We start from the raw sequence: 19,943 nt of genomic DNA on the forward strand, positions 1-19,943 counted from the left end.
TGACCCTATTTCTTCTTACATCCACTGACAGAATTCAGAGGGTTTCTCTCTCTCTCTCTCTCTCTCTCTCTCTCTTTTTGCAAATCTTGCTGCAAAAATCATCTTCCTGTCATGCAGATACTAAGACATTCTTCTCATGTACCTTAAACTCTTTATTCTAATAAATCATAATTGTGTGGTAAACATCTGAGTAACATGGCCAAATCTGTCTCTGGTTTTTATGATAGGATAAAGTATATGTGAACATCTGCCAAAACACTGGCATCATCCAACACTGTGACATAACATCAAGAGAGCAAATATTAATGGCTTGAAAGAAAAACACTAAAATGCTAGTTGTGCTTTTGGCCATGATATCTCTACTACTGGGCATATGGTGTGGATTAGTAGAGCTCCTTTAACTTCAACGTTGTACCGCTGATCACCTGACGCTGGGATGATACATGTTACATTTAACAAATATGTGTAACTAGCGCATCATATTAATATCGATATCTAGGGACTGAAGTTAGTAAATGCATCGTTCCTGTTTTTAAATGGGTGCTTCTATGAAGCTGGGTTCATTTTGGTACCTGGAGCTTTGCCAGCTTTTTAGACCCAATAATAAAAGACAAATTTAGATATATATCCCCCCAGGATGTAATGATGACCTCAGATAAATAAAAAAAAAATTTGATTCTTGCTCTGAGCCATCGTAAAATTAATGAATTTTTAATCAAATATTGGGGCCAAAAATAGGACCAATTCTGGGACATGAAAAACTACCTAGGTGTCAGTACATTTGATCTGGAACACATGGCTTGAAATGGCCTTTTATGCCACTATAAATAAAGACACTGTGTTAAATGTGATGATCCTAGTGGTTTCTCTAATCCAGAAATGTGAGTTTTTCCTGAATTGTCAGTCTCATTCCAGGTTTAGTGTGTAACCCATCATGTCCAGTTGTCTTTCAAGCAGAACCTGCCCATTTAAACACATATAATCACAAGTGGTTTTGCAACAGGAGCCATTTTTGTGAAGCAGTCTGCCTTACATAATTACTTCGATTCCCAGAATGTACCTGTGAGAGACTAAAAAGATATCCGAAAAATAGTAGCATGTAATTTTCATGTCCTTTTTACCGTGTTACATGTGGATTTGTATATAAAAGTAATATAAAAATGTGTTTGTCTGAAAAATTGTTTTTCTTTTATCCCACTAAATATTTATTTTTAAAATAGACCCAAAGTGCTTCCAAACTTGCTTCATAACATTAGTCTATATCTAGTTTGAATTTTTAGTCCCTCTGCCCTGTTTTTAGGGACCAGTTTCATAGAAGCACCCAACTTCATTTCCCGTCAGCATGGTACTGCACTTCCTGTCAACCGTCATGGGCAACGCAACATTACTGTAAGGCTATTGTATTCCAAAATTACTAATATCTACCAAAATATTGGTCCGATTAACTTGCTGAGATATTTGATGTGAAAGTGGGACTATTCCTCAACTGTAGGTACCAAATTGGCCTGTTAAAAACATCTACATTTGTCAGAATCGTTCCAGCACACACACAAACACACACACGGACGCTGCGAGACCTTCCAATATTATGATAGATTCTTGGGGTCTTCAGCTTCCTGTCCAATTGATCTTATTCTTCTCCGGTCTCCTCCTCTTCCCCTTTCTGACAATCTTTCTTTTAATTCTGTCAGTGCATCTCAGCTTCACTTCAGTCACATCAATTTTCTTCATACTGACCATCTTTTGTGATCTCTTGGGGCTCTGGGTCCTTTGAGTGACCCCAGAGAAATAATTACAACAGATGAAAAGAAATATTACACTATCATCTGGCAAAACAACCTGAAGAGACATTAAATTAATTTATATGTTCCAGCAGAAACTCAAAATGAATCAATCATATTTTAAAGATTTAGTAATAAAAAGACATATTGCAACTATTTATTCATGTGTTTAGAGCAGTCACATGTTTCTCTAACCTTTGTGTTTTGACATTTAGATATGTAGAAAGTAGAAAACTGTGGCTCCCACACTCCAAAAATATGTTGCAAGGGCAGCTCACCAGGTCATCACCAGTGTGTGGTTACGGTGGGAGGCTTGCATTTTAAGTTCACGGAGTTATAAAAGTACAGCCTGCAGCTCTTCTGCAGATAATGGGCTGTGACCAAGGGAAATATAAAAGAAAGAAGCAGGGGGGAAAAACAACAAAAGCAGTATGAATGCACAGTAATGAAATGGAATCTGGTCTTCCGTCTGAAAAGAACATTAAAGGAGATGCTTAATCTCAGAAGGCAGAACTCCTCTGTCAATCCCTCTCCATCTATCCCTCTCTCATGATGAGATGGATGATGATGAACATGCGTGAGGGAGGGAGGGAGGGAGGGAGAGAGGGAGAGGGAGATAATACCTTCTGAATACATGATGAATGTAGTCATCGGGCTTAAACTGACTGGGGGCGAGTGGCACACAGAGACACCGAGCGTGCATGTGAGTGACACTGTGCTCACCATCACCGTCTCCCCCCTGCAGCCTCTCTCAGTCTCTCCATCCTCCTCCTGAAGAGAGACGGAGGAAATCACGCAAACAGAAAAATAAAAGAGGAGATAAATTATTACATTCCTTTCTTTGATGATTTTTTTTTTTTTTTTTTTTTTTTTTAAACCAAGCTACTAGGGTCAACAGAAAAGAGACAGTGAGACATAGAAGTAAAGCTCATCTTGACGTTGGCATCGTCCCACTGAGAGCTTTTTTCCAGGTAACAAGATCAAGAGTCGTGCTCAGTGTGCACAGCCTGAGGAGGAGAGAGGATGCTGAACAATATGACGGACTGCGAGGAGGCTGAGGGGGGACCCAACATCCAGGGTGAGTGACGAAACCCGCCACAGAACTGATGAGCGAGGAGTGTGTCAGTGCCGCTGTGTGTGGATGTGTGGATTTGCGCATGTGAGCGAGTGTGTTTGTAGGGATGCTCAAAGTTAGAAGTCAATTAAGTGATACAGAAAAAAAGTGTACTTTTATACAGGGAGCTAAGAAAGACAGAAAAGGCTGTTGGTTCCAGGATATTCATTTTCTACTACATGGTTTTTATGTCCTGCACCTGCTAAGATCATATACGTCAACATACATCTACTTGACTGACATTTCCCTGTGAAAATGAAAAGGTGTTGGCCCCGGGTCAGATAGTCCTTGTTGTATTTGGTTGTAAGATGTAGCCTAGCAGCAGGTTAGTTGGCATGCAGGGGCCTGAGTACAGCTCCTGCAGAGCGGATGAGGAAATCAGCTTTTCATTCTCAAACCCATTCATGTCTTTCCCCATCATGAGCATCTCCCCTGGAGCGGTTTCAGTCTTTCATAACAGTGCAGATATGTGCATATTTATACAGTCTGAGTTCACCCAAACATGCGAACAAATCAATCTCACAGACATATTTTCATATAAGCAGTGATGCATTTACTTTAATATTTTAGTTTGATGCATGTGAATGATAATAAAAATAAAAGGTTGTGTAGACTTTGTCACTTTTTCCACTGTAATTCATCCAAAACGCTCATTTTTGCAACATTAACAAAAGCAATAATATGTTACTTTTTGTGGGTCTGGGCCCAACATTAAAAGTGATGTCCCTTTCACTTCACTTTCACCAAGCTTCATGTATAATCCTGCAGATGTACAAACAAACTGAGGTAATTATCTGTGAACCGTGGAGGCAATGGACACACTAGCGCTGGCTTGTTTAGTCCAAGGTTGATCTTTTATCAATCCACACATAACGTCTAGACAAGGCTAATATTCATTTGCCAAAGGAAATGCTTTCTGTCCCACTGGACAATTCATTTCTTTTCTGCTCTATTATATCAATAAACTGACTTAACATTCCTCTCAAGGCCCATAGTATAAAAAAGATCAAGGAAGAGAATTAGATTTCATGGACAGTTGCATAAAATAAATGAATAAGTCTGCAAACATCTATCAAGTTAAACCAGCTTCTGCCTCATACTACTTCAGATCATCTCATTACATCCACCAATGCAACATAATAAAGTAATGATGGTGAATTTCCACCCAATTTCTTCCTGTTTTCATTACTTCAGTTAGTTTAATAACACTATGATAAGTCAAAAGTTGTTTTCATTTTTTGTCTACAGTGCCTCTCCATAAGAAGGTGCTTATGTCAATTAGTGTCCATTACAGTAAAAACACAATATCTCAAGAGCAGTTTAATAAAATGATGTAAAATTTGGCATAAAAATTCAATTGGGCACATGAATGGAATAAAATCATATTGGAGGTCATGGGTCAAGGTCACCAATTTTCTGAGTGTATTAGCTCAGGAAAGCCTTAAAGGAATGTATGTAAACAGGACATAAATATTCATTCAGACTAAAGGTTGAACCTAACATATTTTGGGGTTCAAAGGTCAAAAGCTGAGGTCTTTGTAATGATTCTGCCATAACTGCTTGTAATTGAGAGAACCGCATCAAAAATTCTGATAAAGCATCTGATTGAACTTATTCTTATCTGTTTCTGGAAAAGTGAATATGGCTCTATGACCTACAATTATTTCAGTAAATTTTACCTGGAGATTTAGCAATTAATAACCAGGGTAAATCTGAATGAGTGTTTTTTTTATTTTTTTTTTTGGGAAACAAGTGAAACTAAATCAAACTACAACTGCATTAAACTTTAGCTGTTTTAGAACTTTATTTTTATTACATTACTTTGGTGCTGTAATGTAACCAGTGCTCAGTTTTTTAATGCATATACATATACATAATTATTTAACTTAAATGCTGCTGATCTCTTTAATCTCTGGATAAACAGTCGAATGCTCTGATTTTAACCGATTTTTCACCAGCTCGTACATTATACTGTTGAATAAACTACACTGAAGACCAGGTTTTCTCCTGCATTTGTTGCTGGTGGTTAAATCAAATCATGGCAAATTGTAGTAAATTGATCCTTAACCCTAAACACGTTGACCTCCAGGGTGTGTATTCCATTGGATGGAGACCTTGTCAAGAGGTAAATCCTCTGATGACAGCAAACTCACTGGGGAGTTTGGATTCCAGGATTATGTAACTCTCTTAACTGGGATGTAAACCTCACACAAAAGAGCATTAGGACACGGTGAAAACATTCAGAATTTTATGTATTTTGCTGTTTATTTGTCAACCACTTTATTTTCATGTGTAAAATGTTCCTATATATACAGCACAGTGGAAGATACAATAACATTTATACAATTTTCATTTACCCTCAATGAAATACACATAATTTTTCAGTCCACGGTTGTTAGTCATGACCTTGAATCGTACTGAAAATCTCCATAAACTGCATTTATGTGTGTGTCTGTGTTGCATTCTGGCTTGTCTTAACAGTTACACATGTTTGAGAAAGTAAATATAAGGCAACAACTTCACAGCTTTGTCATCCCTGTGTGGTACTTTCAGCTGTTTTCACTACTGGTGTTGACCAGAAAGTGGTTCCATATAAATCCACATGAATAGTGTTTCCTGTAAGAGATGTTGTATTAAGGTTAAATAATAAAAAAGTCAGTTCATATGGTTCCATTGCAAATATGAGTTCTTATTAAGCGGTACTTTTGTGCCATGCTGAATTGAAAGCGGTTTCAAAAACAACCACAGTTGTTTCTTTTTCCACTAATCTCCTTGTTTGTACCAGGCTTTTGCAACCCGTGGCTCTTTAGTGTCACTTTAGTGACTCTGTGGCTTTGTCATAAAACCAAAGCAACATATGGAAATGAACAGCTATTATATTTGAGTCCTGGCACAGTTTGCTGTTGTTGTGGGCATAAAGCCATTCATACATTGTACAACTGGAAACATGTGGAGCCTAGACAGAATACAATCATTTATTTAACATTTCATGGACCAAAATGTATGTCATATGCTCCTTTAGAGCCATTTGTTACCAACAGGCTACAGAAAAGTCTCAACTGTTTTGTTTATTAGAGTTTAATAATTTCATAAATGCACCAAATGTTATATTATTGTAATGAAAAGTTAAAATACCAAATCATCAGAAATCAGCCACTGCAGATTAAACACCCTCAGGTAAAATGTAGAGGGAGTCTAATACTTTTTTGCAGCTTCTAACAGAACTTTTTAAATTTTCAAGTCAAAAATTCCCAGAGTAAAAACTTATTGGAATAGTCTATTTCAAACAATATCCAAAATTATCAAAAAAACAGCTTAAACCAGAGCCAATCATTGCTATATTGAGAGTGAATTACAGACGTAATGAAAGATAGACATAGATATCATAGACAAATTTCAGCCATTAAGTAAATGGGAATTAAAAAAAAAAAAAGATAAAAAATAATTTTAAATTTTAAAAATTCATAAAAAAATTTTTTTAACTTTGACCTACTTTTCCCAAACTGTAACCAGATCTATTCTGGGTCACTGAAAATCTGTGAACCCAACTGGTCTGAATTCAGTTGCCGCTACAGATGTGAAATTTCACCCATTATAAGTAAGGGTTGGGGTTAGGTTAACAAACAAGTTAACAAATAAACAAGTGGTGCCAGGCAAAATAAACTCGCCCCTCGCACATATTTCACCCATTATAAGTAAATGGGAAGATTTTAATCATTCATCAAAAATTTGAACTTTGACCTACTATTCCAAAATGTAATAAGATCCATTCTGGGTCACTGGCAATCTATAAAGTCAATTTGGTATGAATTCAACCAATAGTTTTGCTGCTACAGACATGTGAAATTTCATCCATTATAGTGATTTAGTGATTTATGCCGAACATGCAATGAAATTTAACATATATGCACTAGCAAAACATACATAACTAGAAGCACTCGGAGAGCGCAGACCTCCGCCAAGGCTGATCAGTGCCCCCCCCGTGGGCCCCCCCACCCCCGATCACCACCAAAATTTAATCATTTCTTCCTTATCCCATTTCCAACAAACCCTGAAAATTTCATCCAAATCTGTCCATAACTTTTTGAGTTATGTTGCACACTAACGGACAGACAAACAAACAAACAAACAAACAAACCCTGGCAAAAACATAACCTCCTTGGCGGAGGTAATAATACAAATATCAAGAATCATAACAATCTTAGTCAGAAGAAAAGCACAATAATTCCATTTACATGCCCGAAAAGAGGTGGGAAGAAGTGCAGCTTATTTAATCCCACCCCCTCTCCGTACAATATTATTAATAATATATGTCCCTCTTATTTTTACATTACTCTTCTATATTTATATATCTATTCACACACACACACACAAACACACACACACTCATTCATCCATATACACATATATACGTTCATACATATACACAACATACAAATACACATATAATCTTTTACCAATGCCTTTCTTAGTTGTGCTAGCGAATAAATAAACAAACTAGAAGCACTCGGAGAGCACAGACCTCCGCCAAGGCTGATCAGTGGCCCCCCCCGTGCCCCCCCCCCCCCCCCCCCCCCCCCCCCCCGATCACCACCAAAATTTAATCATTTCTTCCTTATCCCATTTCCAACAAACCCTGAAAATTTCATCCAAATCTGTCCATAACTTTTTGAGTTATGTTGCACACTAACGGACAGACAAACAAACAAACAAACAAACAAACAAACCCTGGCAAAAACATAACCTCCTTGACGGAGGTAATAATAACTAACTCAAGGAAAGACATATATACATAAACAACAGTGAACATATGGTGACAATTAATAACCCTCTTCCCTATATCTTGTGAAAGACATGTTCTTGTAAGTGTTTTTGAATTGTCTTATGTTTGTTGATTATGAGGGGGAAAAAAAGATTTAATAAATTCATTAAAAATTGGAAATTTTGACCTACTTTTCCCCAAAATGTATTGACTTCTATTCTGGGTCACTGGCCCCACTATAAACCCAATTTGGTATGAATTCAACCAATAGCTTTTCTGCCAGAGTGTCAACAAACAAACAAACAAACAAACAAAACAAAACAAAACAAAACAAAAACAACAATACCCCTTGCCTCCCCTTCAGGGAGTGGGGTAAAAGTAAGCTTTATACTGGTGGGAAAATTGGAAATATTTTATCAAACATGGCAACCATTCATGGACTTTTTCAATGTCCCACATGTATGACTACTGAGCTTGATCTGATTCGCATAGTAATGTGATGTCCTCTTGTTGTGTTTGTTGTGTTATTGGTTTGTGTATGTGTGTTGTAAAAGAAAAAGTTTAATAAAGAGATTGGAAAAAAAAAAAAAGTTGCTCTTTGGTTTGTAAACATTAATAACATTGTCAAACAACTTATCTTAATATGAAGCAAAAGCTAACTTATTGTGCAACAAAATCTTATTAAAATAATAATTATTCAACAGTCTATTTCTACAGGCTGTATATACTGTATATGTTGTTTGCTTATGAGTCAGAGCTTTGTATTAACGGTACATCATCACCACTGACTAAACGGTGAATCACACTTATGGCTACAGGAGGCAGGTCACATATATGCCAAGGCTTTCAACACCTTGTGAATGTTAGACCAAAGCAGAGCAATGACATTTGGTTTTTAAAGGTCATGATTTGAGCTACACCATTACTCCACAGGGGTGAATAATTAAGTGACCTCAGAAGAGCCAGTAAAGGATGAAGACTGTTCATGACATAAATAGAGACATGTCACAGAACAGGACTGGATATAAACGCCATAACGAAAGAAACAACGCGTTTAACCCTCCTGTATCCTGGTGCGCCTTTTAGGCACACTTTGCACTTCGTGTTAAAAATCTTCATATTATTTTTCACAATTTAAATAAGGTTAGAATTCAAAAGTTGTTCATTTTTGCATGATCTTAAAAATTCTGGCCACCAACTAAAATCTGCACATTGTAAAAAAAAAAGAAAATTACAAGACTAGCGTCTGTCTCCCAAGTGTGCCTAAAACACACTATTTCTTCCATTTGATATGTACGAGGGCCGTTCAATAAGTTCATGGCCTCACCCAGAACAGAACAACACAGACTGATAATTTATATTTTATTTTTCAACATAATCTCCATTTACAGCAATGCACTTGGTCCATCGATGTTCAAGCATCACTATCCCATCACGAAAGAATATAACATCCTGTATTATAACAACCAGTATTTCTGGGTGAGGCCATGATCTTATTGAACAGCCCTCGTATGTTTAGGGCTGACCTTGATTTACAAAAACAAAATCAAATTAGAGCAGAAAAATAAATCAATATATAATATTTAATTGTTTGATTTATAGGTGTGCATTTTACGCACACTTGGTGACAGATGATAGTATTTTTGAACATTTCACCTAGCGCCAAAAATAATAATGCAATTTAACCAATGTTGGAGTTAATCATTGACATATGCCAGGCTGCAAAAATCAAATAATATGTGATTCACTTTTTACGTAGTATATTGAAAAAAATAATAATTTTTTGTGTTTTTTGCATCCAGAAAAAATGGTTTGTTTACATTACAAACAGCATTTAAAGGGTTAAAAAATGTGACAATTATTGAGTATTTGGTATTTTTATTTATGGCTCAAGTTGATGAAAGAGAAAAAAAGTGTAAAAAAATTAAAAACAGACTGTATGAATTTTTTTTTTTAACATTATTCCACAAGTGTGCCAAAAATGCACACTTGGTGCTTGGTAAGGGCCTTGCTGGACGGGATACTGGAGGGTTAATGTGCAGAACTGAGTGGTCAAAACTTTTATTCAAAAATCATTTTCAGGATGTTTTATGCTTTATTTTTCATTCCCAGATTCAAATATCATTCTTAAACATTGTCTAAACGGTGTTGGTTTTCTGAATGTCACCATGAGAGTGTACTTCTTTTATTAAAATTAGGAGTATTAGTTGTTGTTGTGATTGTGGGAATATTCCTTTCTGGTTGAGTGTGAAGTGAGAAGAGGTATGTGGTAGCTTTAACTCTTAAAGTCTGTTATTTATTGGATAGTTTTATGCTTTGAAAAGTCCTTTTTTAATTGTATCCAATGAGGAATGTGTTGTTATTCTGCTTTTTGTACAATAACATCCAGTCAAGACATTAAGACCTGTTACGAAACCTGTGACTGAAGGTTCCTTATGGTAACTGAATTTATTAGAATGTAGGTATTATGTTTAATTACTGTTAAATTAATGTACAACGCCTTCCTCACATCACAGCTCTGAAGACATTTTAACTCTCATCCTTAGGTTTAATGACATTAAAAAGGGTGAAACTTCCTGCCCATTCATCCACATCCATCTGTACAATCAGTCCAATTCTGCCCAATTTTGTCTAATTTGTCCAATCAGTTTTTGTTCATGATATTATGTGTTCACTGCTTACTTCACAATATTAGGGCTATTACAGTATAAGGAATGGAGTGGATGTGGGTCAGTCAGGGGTAATCCCTGTTTGTAAATAATCTGAATTGAAAATGAAGTTGTCCTCAGACGAGGGGGGGATAAAAAAAAAATAAAAGTGATTTCTTGTAAAAAAAAAAAAAAAAAAAAAAGAAGAAGAAGAAGAAGAAGAAGAAGAAGAAGAAGAAGGGTGAAACTTAAGCATAATAACAAATGCTATTTCCAGAAACACATCAAAAATATATTGATTCCATAGTTCACATTAATTCAGTCCCATTAAAATTATTTTTACTGTTACAAGTATATAATTATGTATGCATTTTATCTACTTTTTTTTGTTTTATTTTTTTTACACTATTTTTAGTTTCAAGATGTAATATATAACATCAATATTTAACATATATGAACTGTTACTGGAGTAGCAGATGCTGTCAACAAGAATAGCGGTACACAGCAAATTTGTGGAGTAAAATAATCTGGAGTTCGGTAAAAAAAGAGTGAAAGAGTAAAATTTCTGGAGTTCATTCTGTAAGTTTAACTCCAGCTTGTGTCTTTGATGGTGTCATTTTTCGGGGTACATTTACCAGGTGTTGAGGAGGATGATTGAACACCATAATGGGTGTTGATTTCTGGACAGACCAACAGAGAAGACCAGTGTGCTCATAGAGGCGTCATATAAGTACCATTCTACTTCTGAAACAAGGCTATTTATTAGGCTGGAAGGAACTTTTCTGTCAGCTCCGTCAGTACCATAATATTACATATTTCTGTTCGGACCAATTTGCTAACCAGCTGCTAAAATTAGGTCTTGCTGCAAATTTAGAACATCGAACATGCTCGTTTTAGCTTGACAGCTTCTTGCATTTTAGTCTTAGGTAATTCATACAGTTCATATAAGAGTTGAGAGCAAAGCTATTGAACAAATAGTGCATGTCATGGTGCAGTCCTGCGTTGCCACAGACCCCTCCCTCAGACTCATTATCAACTTCACCTGCTGGCACCTGTCACACCTGGAGCAGATCTGCATTAGGAGCCCATAGAAGCACCTCCTCTGCTCTGGTCCGGTGCCAGATCATTGCTGCTGCTGCTGCTGTCACTGCTTCATACTTCTATAGACATTCATCCCATTTCACTTCAGAGCCATAACCCGGACTCTCACCATCCTGATCCTGTCTTCCCGTGGACTCTGATGTTTTCAAACCCAGATTTTGTCTCGTTCTTATGTATTGTTTTATGTTAATAAACCCATTTTCTCCCTTCAGCACCGTGCATATGAGTTCAGTCTTTCACTCAGTCGTGACAGTAACTGGCTAAAACAGCAACAATGTTGAGCTGTTTCCTTTTATTTTACTTTTGTTCAGGCACCTCAAACAAATTCATGGATTGTCTCCTGGGCTATTTATATTGTTGAAAGAAAGCACTTCATGCAAGAGCACTTTATAAGCATCTATATAGCATGTGTTTGAGCACACTTTTCAAAAAAACCAAAACAAAACAACTAGTCATTAGATTGTGTTTTTTGTTTTTGTAATCATTTTCACACACCCCAAAAAATGTATATAAATATTAACTCCGTTAAGTGTTTAATATTAACCCCCATTAAGTGTTAACATATGAACTCCATGCCAGAGTTCACATAAAATGAATTCCAGGCGAGAGTTGTGTTTTAGTCTACATCAGATTAGTTTTTGTAACTCCCAGAAGAGTTAAATTTTAACTCCTGAAAAGAGTTAAAAAGATCAATTCTCTGAAAAGAGTTACTGTAACCCTGCTCTGGAGTGTCCATGGTCTCACATGTACACTTAAATCGAGTTGATTTTAACTCCCATGAAGTTTATTCCAAAGACCAGAATTTGCTGTGTAGGAATATTTTCCCAAAAATACTTTGACTATCAAACGAAAAGGCGAAGACAAAACACTTACAATGCTGCCAAAGGCCTTAGATGGATTTATTCTACTATACCATTGGGTCAACACACTCCACATCACAATCACTTGCTTCCTGTGACTCTTAAATGACCCCAATTACACCTGACTGAAACTCGAAACTTCACAAAACAGAAACAAGTTTCAACATATAAAAATTAATTGCAGTAAAACAATGAATACATAATTTCTGGATGTACAGGAGGGACATTAAACATCTCACTGTGCACAGATAATAACTGCTGCCTGTAGGTTCTTTACTATTTACTTTAGGATGTTATTTACTGATTATTTCCAGTGTCTTATCTTTGCCGATATGTTCAGATACACTATACATAATACAACAGAAGCCACTTACCGTATGCTGGAGTCACAGGGTTTAAAACTGAGCCACCAAATATCAGTATGTATCATCTGGAGCAGCTGCTGAAGGGGATAAACATCGGTCGTGCCAATGTCACATTTTTGGCAGAATTTATATATGAGCGTGCGATGACACCAAGTGTGAGCAATCCAGGGTCAGAGGTGAGGATTTAAGTCTAATACTGGAGCTGTGCTGTGGTTGAAAACAAATGTAAATGCTTACAATAAATGAAAACAGAGATCGGATGAAAATAAATATACAGTCAAAGCAGGCAGAAGTCACGTTACTGTGGCTTAGCGTGTGCAGGCGGATGTTTCCGCTGTGCAGCACAATGCTTTTCAAAACAACATGACAGTCTTCGTATACATCTGTTATCCTCACAGTTGGCTCAAACTATTAAATATTTGTCACATTCTAGTCATATAATATTATTTGAATCATATTTTATTATTTTAAACCTTCTGTGAGGTATTATTCTGTTATGATAAGTTAATTATCTGTGTGATTTTTGTTTGTTTTAGTTTATTACTTTATTATGTCATGGACATTCAAAATTAATTAACTGTATCAATAACAGTAAAAAGGGCCGCTTTAGCCAACATGACTAGTATCCTGCTGTAGTCCTGGTCTGATGATAATACGCACCAATATATAACAGCACATTAATTAAATAGAGAGAGTTAAGACAGCTAAGAGACAGGATAAATCAATAAAGATAAGAGAGAAAAGTGAAACATCTATACAGTCATATAGACAGAGTACATATAATCAAAACACACGAAAGCAGCACATACAATATAATCACACACAATACATCAGCACATTCAGGGATGCAGACAGACATCACGTATGGACAGATAGATTTTCTGCAATTCAAATAGATACCATAACCATAATCCTTTCTTTCTTTATTGGTTTATTTAACAGGGACATTATACATTAATTCACATTGCTGTAAATGCACCACAGATAGCCTTATGGCTAATTTTCATTCGCAGTCTCTGGACAGATGTTAAATTGTCACCCTACAAGGTATGCACAAGGTCATGAACATGCAATTTTTAAAAAATACAAATTTAAAATACCTAACAGACATGTACAAGTGTGCAACAGAAAAAGGTACAATTAATTACACATCAGACAGTAAGTAAAAAAATTGTTAAAATACATACTGTACTTAGACATTTATATATATAAAAAAATACAACAGACACAGGAAAAGAACATTTCTAATGTTGGCCGTTCCAATGTTTAATGTACCAGTACTTTAGATGCATTTTGAACTCATTATAAGATGTCAGTGTCTGACACTGGAATAGAGTTCCACTCATGTGCAGCTGTAACTGCAAATGAAGCCTGACTAAACACACTTTTTCTCAGTGGAACTATGCAGTCCCCTATGGCTGCACCTCTTGGTAATCTCGGTAATCCTGTTTTACTGTTTTTAATCAAGAAATGTATTCTTCTTTTATGTTCATTCTTGTTGGGAGACACAGGAAATGAGGGGTAAGAGGGAATGGGAATGCCAAATAGCACATGGTAGCAAACAGGAAACACAATAAGGCCTTAGTGTGGTATGCACTGTACCAAAGTTACCTCATATACTGAATGTGTTTTTGTATATATCTAGATTTATTTATTTTAATTTAACATATGCACCACAGGTGAAACAATGTGCAATGGCCGAACAGAGGTAAAAATTTGGATCAGTTTTGCAACTGATTTTATCCAAAATGATATAAGCCTAAAAATGATGGCAACAGAGAAATGTTTTGGGGGATATCTGAACTTTTCAAACACTGATTACACTGTTTTACTGGCTTTTAATTCATTCAATGCTGCTAACATTCCATGTAACTACATTCATTTTACATGAAAGTAGATTTAAACATAAAAGGCTTTGCACTATTTGCTAAATATTTTGCAAAAATAACTTAAGTAAACTCAGTCAAGGTCAATTTAAAACTCAATTTAATATATATATATATATATATATATTTTTTTTTTTTTTTTTTTTTTTTTTTTTACATCTATCTTGTATCTATTCAATAATACCGTCATTTTTCCAGAGTTTATTTATTTTAACTCTGCTCAGTAATGTATCTCCCTGTTTGTAAGATTTCTACAAATAACACAGAATAAATGAATGAAATGCCTGCATATTTTTATCAACAACTATCATTCAACTTTGTATTTACTTATTATATTCTAAAAACTAGAGTGGACATTCAAAAAGTCATTAAATGTTTAATATTTAACTTGATATTTGTTAAAATACCTCTAACTTTTGTATTTGATTACCAATAGTCTGTCTTTCAACAGTGGAGATGATGGATTCAATATTCCTTACTGGCTTTTAAATGAGTAAACTGAATGTACAGTTAGAAGGCACCAAAAAAATGCCGAACTTTGTGAATGTATAACAGCTACTGGGAGTTCAACTGCACTGGCCTCTTGAAAAAACTGTATTCAGAAGCTCAGTTAAAAATCCACATAGACTCAGTTATTAATGTAATATTAAATAATAATAGTGTGATACATCCCACCACTAAAACACACAAACAGAGCGCTGACATGAACTAATCTTCTGGCCAGATGTCGTCAGTTCATCCACTGGTGTTTCAGTCAGAATCAATTTGTCTGATTGCCCATACGTTAATGCAGAGGGTTCACCATAATCATTCCACTGAGAGAACACAGCCACCTAGTAGATGTGGATGAATAAAGCTCTGCCAAAACTCTGCTTCTGTTAATGCACATGACGACCGACAGTTTGAAGGTCATCGCTGTGCAAAAAAACAAGAAAAGAAAATTTACCAGTGAATTAAACTACTGAAAAGTCACTGGTTCCTTTGAAAAATACAGCAGCAAAGGGATCTATAATGTTGTAGAGCAGATGTGGAAGAAAATTAATGCATAAAGAAAGATTAAAAACATGCACATGCATGCACATTTTTTCTTGCACTTTATTCTGTTGCTGCATTGACCAGTGAATTTTCCCACTGTGGGACCAATAAAGTGTCATCTAATCTCACATTAAAGATTACATGCGTATATTACATATATTAAAATTACGAAAATATATTTAGATTTTACATCTCCTTAGGCCCTGCAATTTAGATTTGCATTTACCTAAAAATAATATTGCGTATTCCTCATTTTTCAAGGAATAAATATTAACCCATAAAGACCCAAAGAGCCACTGGTGAATAAAACCATTTACTGACTTCAGCTGTTTATTACATGTTGATCCACTGATCCTATCAATATATGTGAAAAAAAAATTGATGTAAAATACAGTTTATCGTCTTTTCATGGTCATCAGATATGACCCATTTGGACATTTTGAGGCTCCGTAGTGAACGTGGAAACACCATCATCTTCTACAACATTGATTCACCAGTAAAACCCATGGACTTGGATCAGTGACAGTGGATGGACACACTTGGTTTATGTTCAGTTATTGGTAGATTTGCTGAAAAAGTCACTTTTTCTTCAGTTTTCTCTGTTTTAGATGTAATAACCCTCAACTGTAATCCAAGGGTATTATCGTTAACGAAAACTAACAAAATGGCGAAAACTAGAATTGAAAAAACGTTTTTTGTTAACTCAAATAAATAAAAATTGTAATTAAAAGAAAAAACGATAACTAACTGAAACTGTATTGTGTGCTTACAAAACTAACTAAAACGTATAAAAATTATGGATAAAATTCCCTTCGTTTTCATCTTTGTCAAAGTCGGATTGATATGAAATCGCTTTATTTCACTCTAGCATTTTTAGCTTGTGGCACCATACGACACTTCATGGTCTGTCACTTGTTGTCACTTGTGGTTTAGAGTCGTCTTCTCATCCCCACTCTACCTGGAAACACGAAAACTAAAGTAGGAAGAAAGCAGCAGAGTCCTGTCTGGGATTTATGTGAATAAAAAATGAAAGATATGAGAAAACTAAAACTAATACTAAAACTAAGCATTTAGAAAATGACGAAAACTAATAAAAACTAGCAAACTTGCTCTAAAAACGAATTAAAACTAACTGAATTATAGAAAAAAAAGTCAAAACTAAATAAAACTAAACTATAATGAAAAATCCAAAACTATTATGACCTTGCTGTAATCTGAGCTTTTATGAACATCTACATGATTAGTTAATTAAATATAGGAAAAATACATGATTTTAACTGGAAAAATGCAAAAATACAGCAGATGATATTATAATAAATGGTAATAAATCACTTAAGAAAGGTTAAATAGAGAGAAAAATTTATTGCCACAAAAGTCACACTGGGTCTTTATGGGTTAAAGGAGTGATATTTTGCTTTTTTTTTTTTTTTTTTAATGAAATTATGCATTTTAAAGCATATTCCTGTGGTCTACATAAACTGTAAATGCTATGTTTGGGTCTGAATTCTTCATTAACTCAACTCCACAGGTCCATCTTCAACCCTATTTCTAAGCGATGACACCAGAAAGGTCGTTTTGAGCGCTGGCCCTTTAAATGCAAATGAGCCACTTCACACCCCACCCCTTCCAGGTTATTGACTGTGCTGCTCTGTCCTGTTCAACCAACAACTGAACATTTTAGGAAATCATTTTGAAGTTTGGACACATTTTCAGTATGGACTACAACCGCTGCTACTTGGAGAAATGTTCATCGGAAGTCTTGACCTTATATCCGCAAATGTTGTGATGTAACTAGTTATAGATGTAACAAATTAAGCAGGAATTAAAACAGGTTGTAGAAATCCACTCAATTTTTGCCAAAATGAATATAAAGATAGCTTTGCAGCACCTGGAGGGTTCAAATTCAAACTTTTTGAACTATTAGCGTCCAACTACACAAATAAATGTACCACAGACTAATAAAAGTGGGTTTAGCAAAATATGACCCCTTTAAGTGTAATTTTGTTACCACAGCTGTCCTATTTTCACTCTTCTAAATAAGTATAATTTTTTACAGAAATAATCACTTTTTAATCATCAATGTATCGTGAGGAATTTTGCCTATTTTCTTTACTTTAAAGTTTACTTAATAAATATTGTGTTTTTAAAGCAACAAATTACTCTTTCATCATTAAATGCAACTCATTTAATACAAATGAGTCAATAATAGTGCAATGGTTTGGCTGTGATTATTGAGTTCTATAAGATGCATTGGTTTAAATAGAGAATATTTTCACTGTCTTTAAACTGACGTTAATGAGAAATTCACTTGTATTTTATAGTGTTTATTGTAACTAAGGATAATCAGACCATCCATTCCCACTGCTCAGTTTGTTTCATTTTCATTTTCACTCAGCAGTGACATGAATGTGTACGTTGTATTTGTATTTTTATGATGCACTGACTGCGTTATGTAAAGCTACTCTTTCAACATCATATAAAGGATTGAAATGTTTCTCCTTCCTGGTAATTATACTGATGTGTTCTCAGCTGATTTGTGTTTTAATATACTGACCTGTATCTGTATTATACGACAGCACAGACACAAGTTGAAGATGTCAGATTTTTAATTCCAGGGTGTGACTGAGATAAGCGTCATCGACACAGAAACAGAAAATCGCGTCACATCAGAGACTGTCACTAATCCTCTGGACTGAATCTGAGTGAATGGAGAGTGTGTCAAACACTAATGTAATCCATACAGAGTGAGATGGTCGGAGTGTGTAAGTTGGATTAAGAACATCCTGACATCTTGTGCACATTAATATATATTGAGCTAAATCAAAATGCTTTATGAACATGCGTCACAAAATCCCATTGACTGTCATTTGTGTATATCAGGAAACCCTCACAGCTGCAGGTGATGGAACATAAACTGAAACTATAGTCTGGAGTGATTACAGTAACTGGATTATAACACACCTTAAAAAATGAGTACATTATAGTTTGTTTGCTCATGATAAACAACTTGCAGACTGATTTCTTTTTGGGCTTGTCCTATAACAGTGGTTTTCAAACAAAATTTGCTGGGATTGCTCAGAGTTAGCAGAATTTTATAAAATTAAAAGAGTAAGTGTTGTACAAAGAAAATGTTTGAAAAATTGTAAAAATTGCAAAATAAAAACATCACTTATACCCATTTTCTCCACTCCATTTCATTTTCATTTTATACATGATATCATTAGATTTTTTAAAACTGAAATTGTTTAAAATGCAAGAAATAAATGACTTAAATAACTTTGTATTCATTCTGTCTGTTTTACTGAATGTTACTCTTCTTTATAATTAAAAAGCATTTTCGTTTTTATTTGAAACTTCTTATTTAAAGCTATACCTACCGATGTGGCATTTCTCACAGCACTTAGTAAAAGTTTGAACATGAACAACCCGCCTCCCTCCAAAGCCCCGCCCACTTCCCCTTGCCTGAGCTCTGATGCTCGCCTCCTCTCACCTGATGCGCGCGGAGGAAGCGGAGGGGCAGGTCCGGTCCACTTCGGTGTGTCCACAGACCCCTCCCTCAGTAATCAGATGCATCATCCACCTGCCGCGGGCTCGCGGCCCCTGTTCCATCAGTAGACCCTGTATTTAAGGGTGTGGTCTGTGCAGAGCTGGGTCAGGGTCTTCACTGCACCACAAAGGTGAGATGCCCAGGCGACGGGCGCGCGCACTGTGAACGCGTGGCCTCCGCGAATTTTTCCGTGGACATTTGAGGTTTCATAGTCCATACATTTATCATCCTACATAATCCTACAGTGTGTGACACCATGTACATGTACCTGTATGAGTCCCACCGTCATAAAAGCTGAGCTTTATGCAGACCTGTTCAGTCCAGTACACCTGACTTCCGGACTTTTATCTCCATCCTTCATTCATCGGACTCCTGTTTGTTCTCCTTAGTTGTTGTTTCTGTTAATAAATCCGTTTATTCCCTTCCACATGTGCATTTGAGTTCTATCCAAACACATCCTAGAAATACTGTGGTCAGTGACAAGAGAAGCAGCGCGAGTGATGCGTCAGATTCAGAGGTACCCGTGTAGGATGTGGAGACGGCGATAATGGATCGGATGCTGGACGGCCGTAATGGATGATTGACAGGAGGCTCAGCCAGGTTCGGCCAATTATTTTATTCGGACCGACTAAAATGATTGGTCTGACTTTTATCAGAAATATACGAGAATTAAATATTTTTGAGTTTCAATACCTGGTGGATTTCTTTAACATTTTAGTTTAACACATGCTTATTAGGAGCATTTTAAGATGACAAAAGAAAAGTGTAAAAATGCCACATCATACGGTATAGCTCTAAGTAAATATCTATATCATTATCTTAATATTGCCTAAAGTTTTTGCAA

General features: G+C 35.7%; 1 protein-coding gene across 2 annotated transcripts in view; it reads left to right on the forward strand.

Annotated features, from left to right (window-relative positions):
- Nucleotides 1–2,448: 2,448 nt before the first annotated feature.
- slc12a5b (solute carrier family 12 member 5b) overlaps nt 2,449–19,943 on the forward strand; it is a 63,347-nt gene continuing 45,852 nt past the window's right edge. For both annotated transcript variants that reach the window (XM_030138112.1, XM_030138113.1), the window contains exon 1: nt 2,449–2,859. In XM_030138112.1, coding sequence (XP_029993972.1) covers nt 2,805–2,859 — 55 coding nt within the window. In that variant the 5' untranslated portion in view covers nt 2,449–2,804. The remainder of the gene's footprint in view (nt 2,860–19,943) is intronic.

This window comes from Sphaeramia orbicularis, chromosome 7 (genome assembly GCF_902148855.1).
Source record: "Sphaeramia orbicularis chromosome 7, fSphaOr1.1, whole genome shotgun sequence".
NCBI classification, from domain to species: domain Eukaryota; kingdom Metazoa; phylum Chordata; class Actinopteri; order Kurtiformes; family Apogonidae; genus Sphaeramia; species Sphaeramia orbicularis.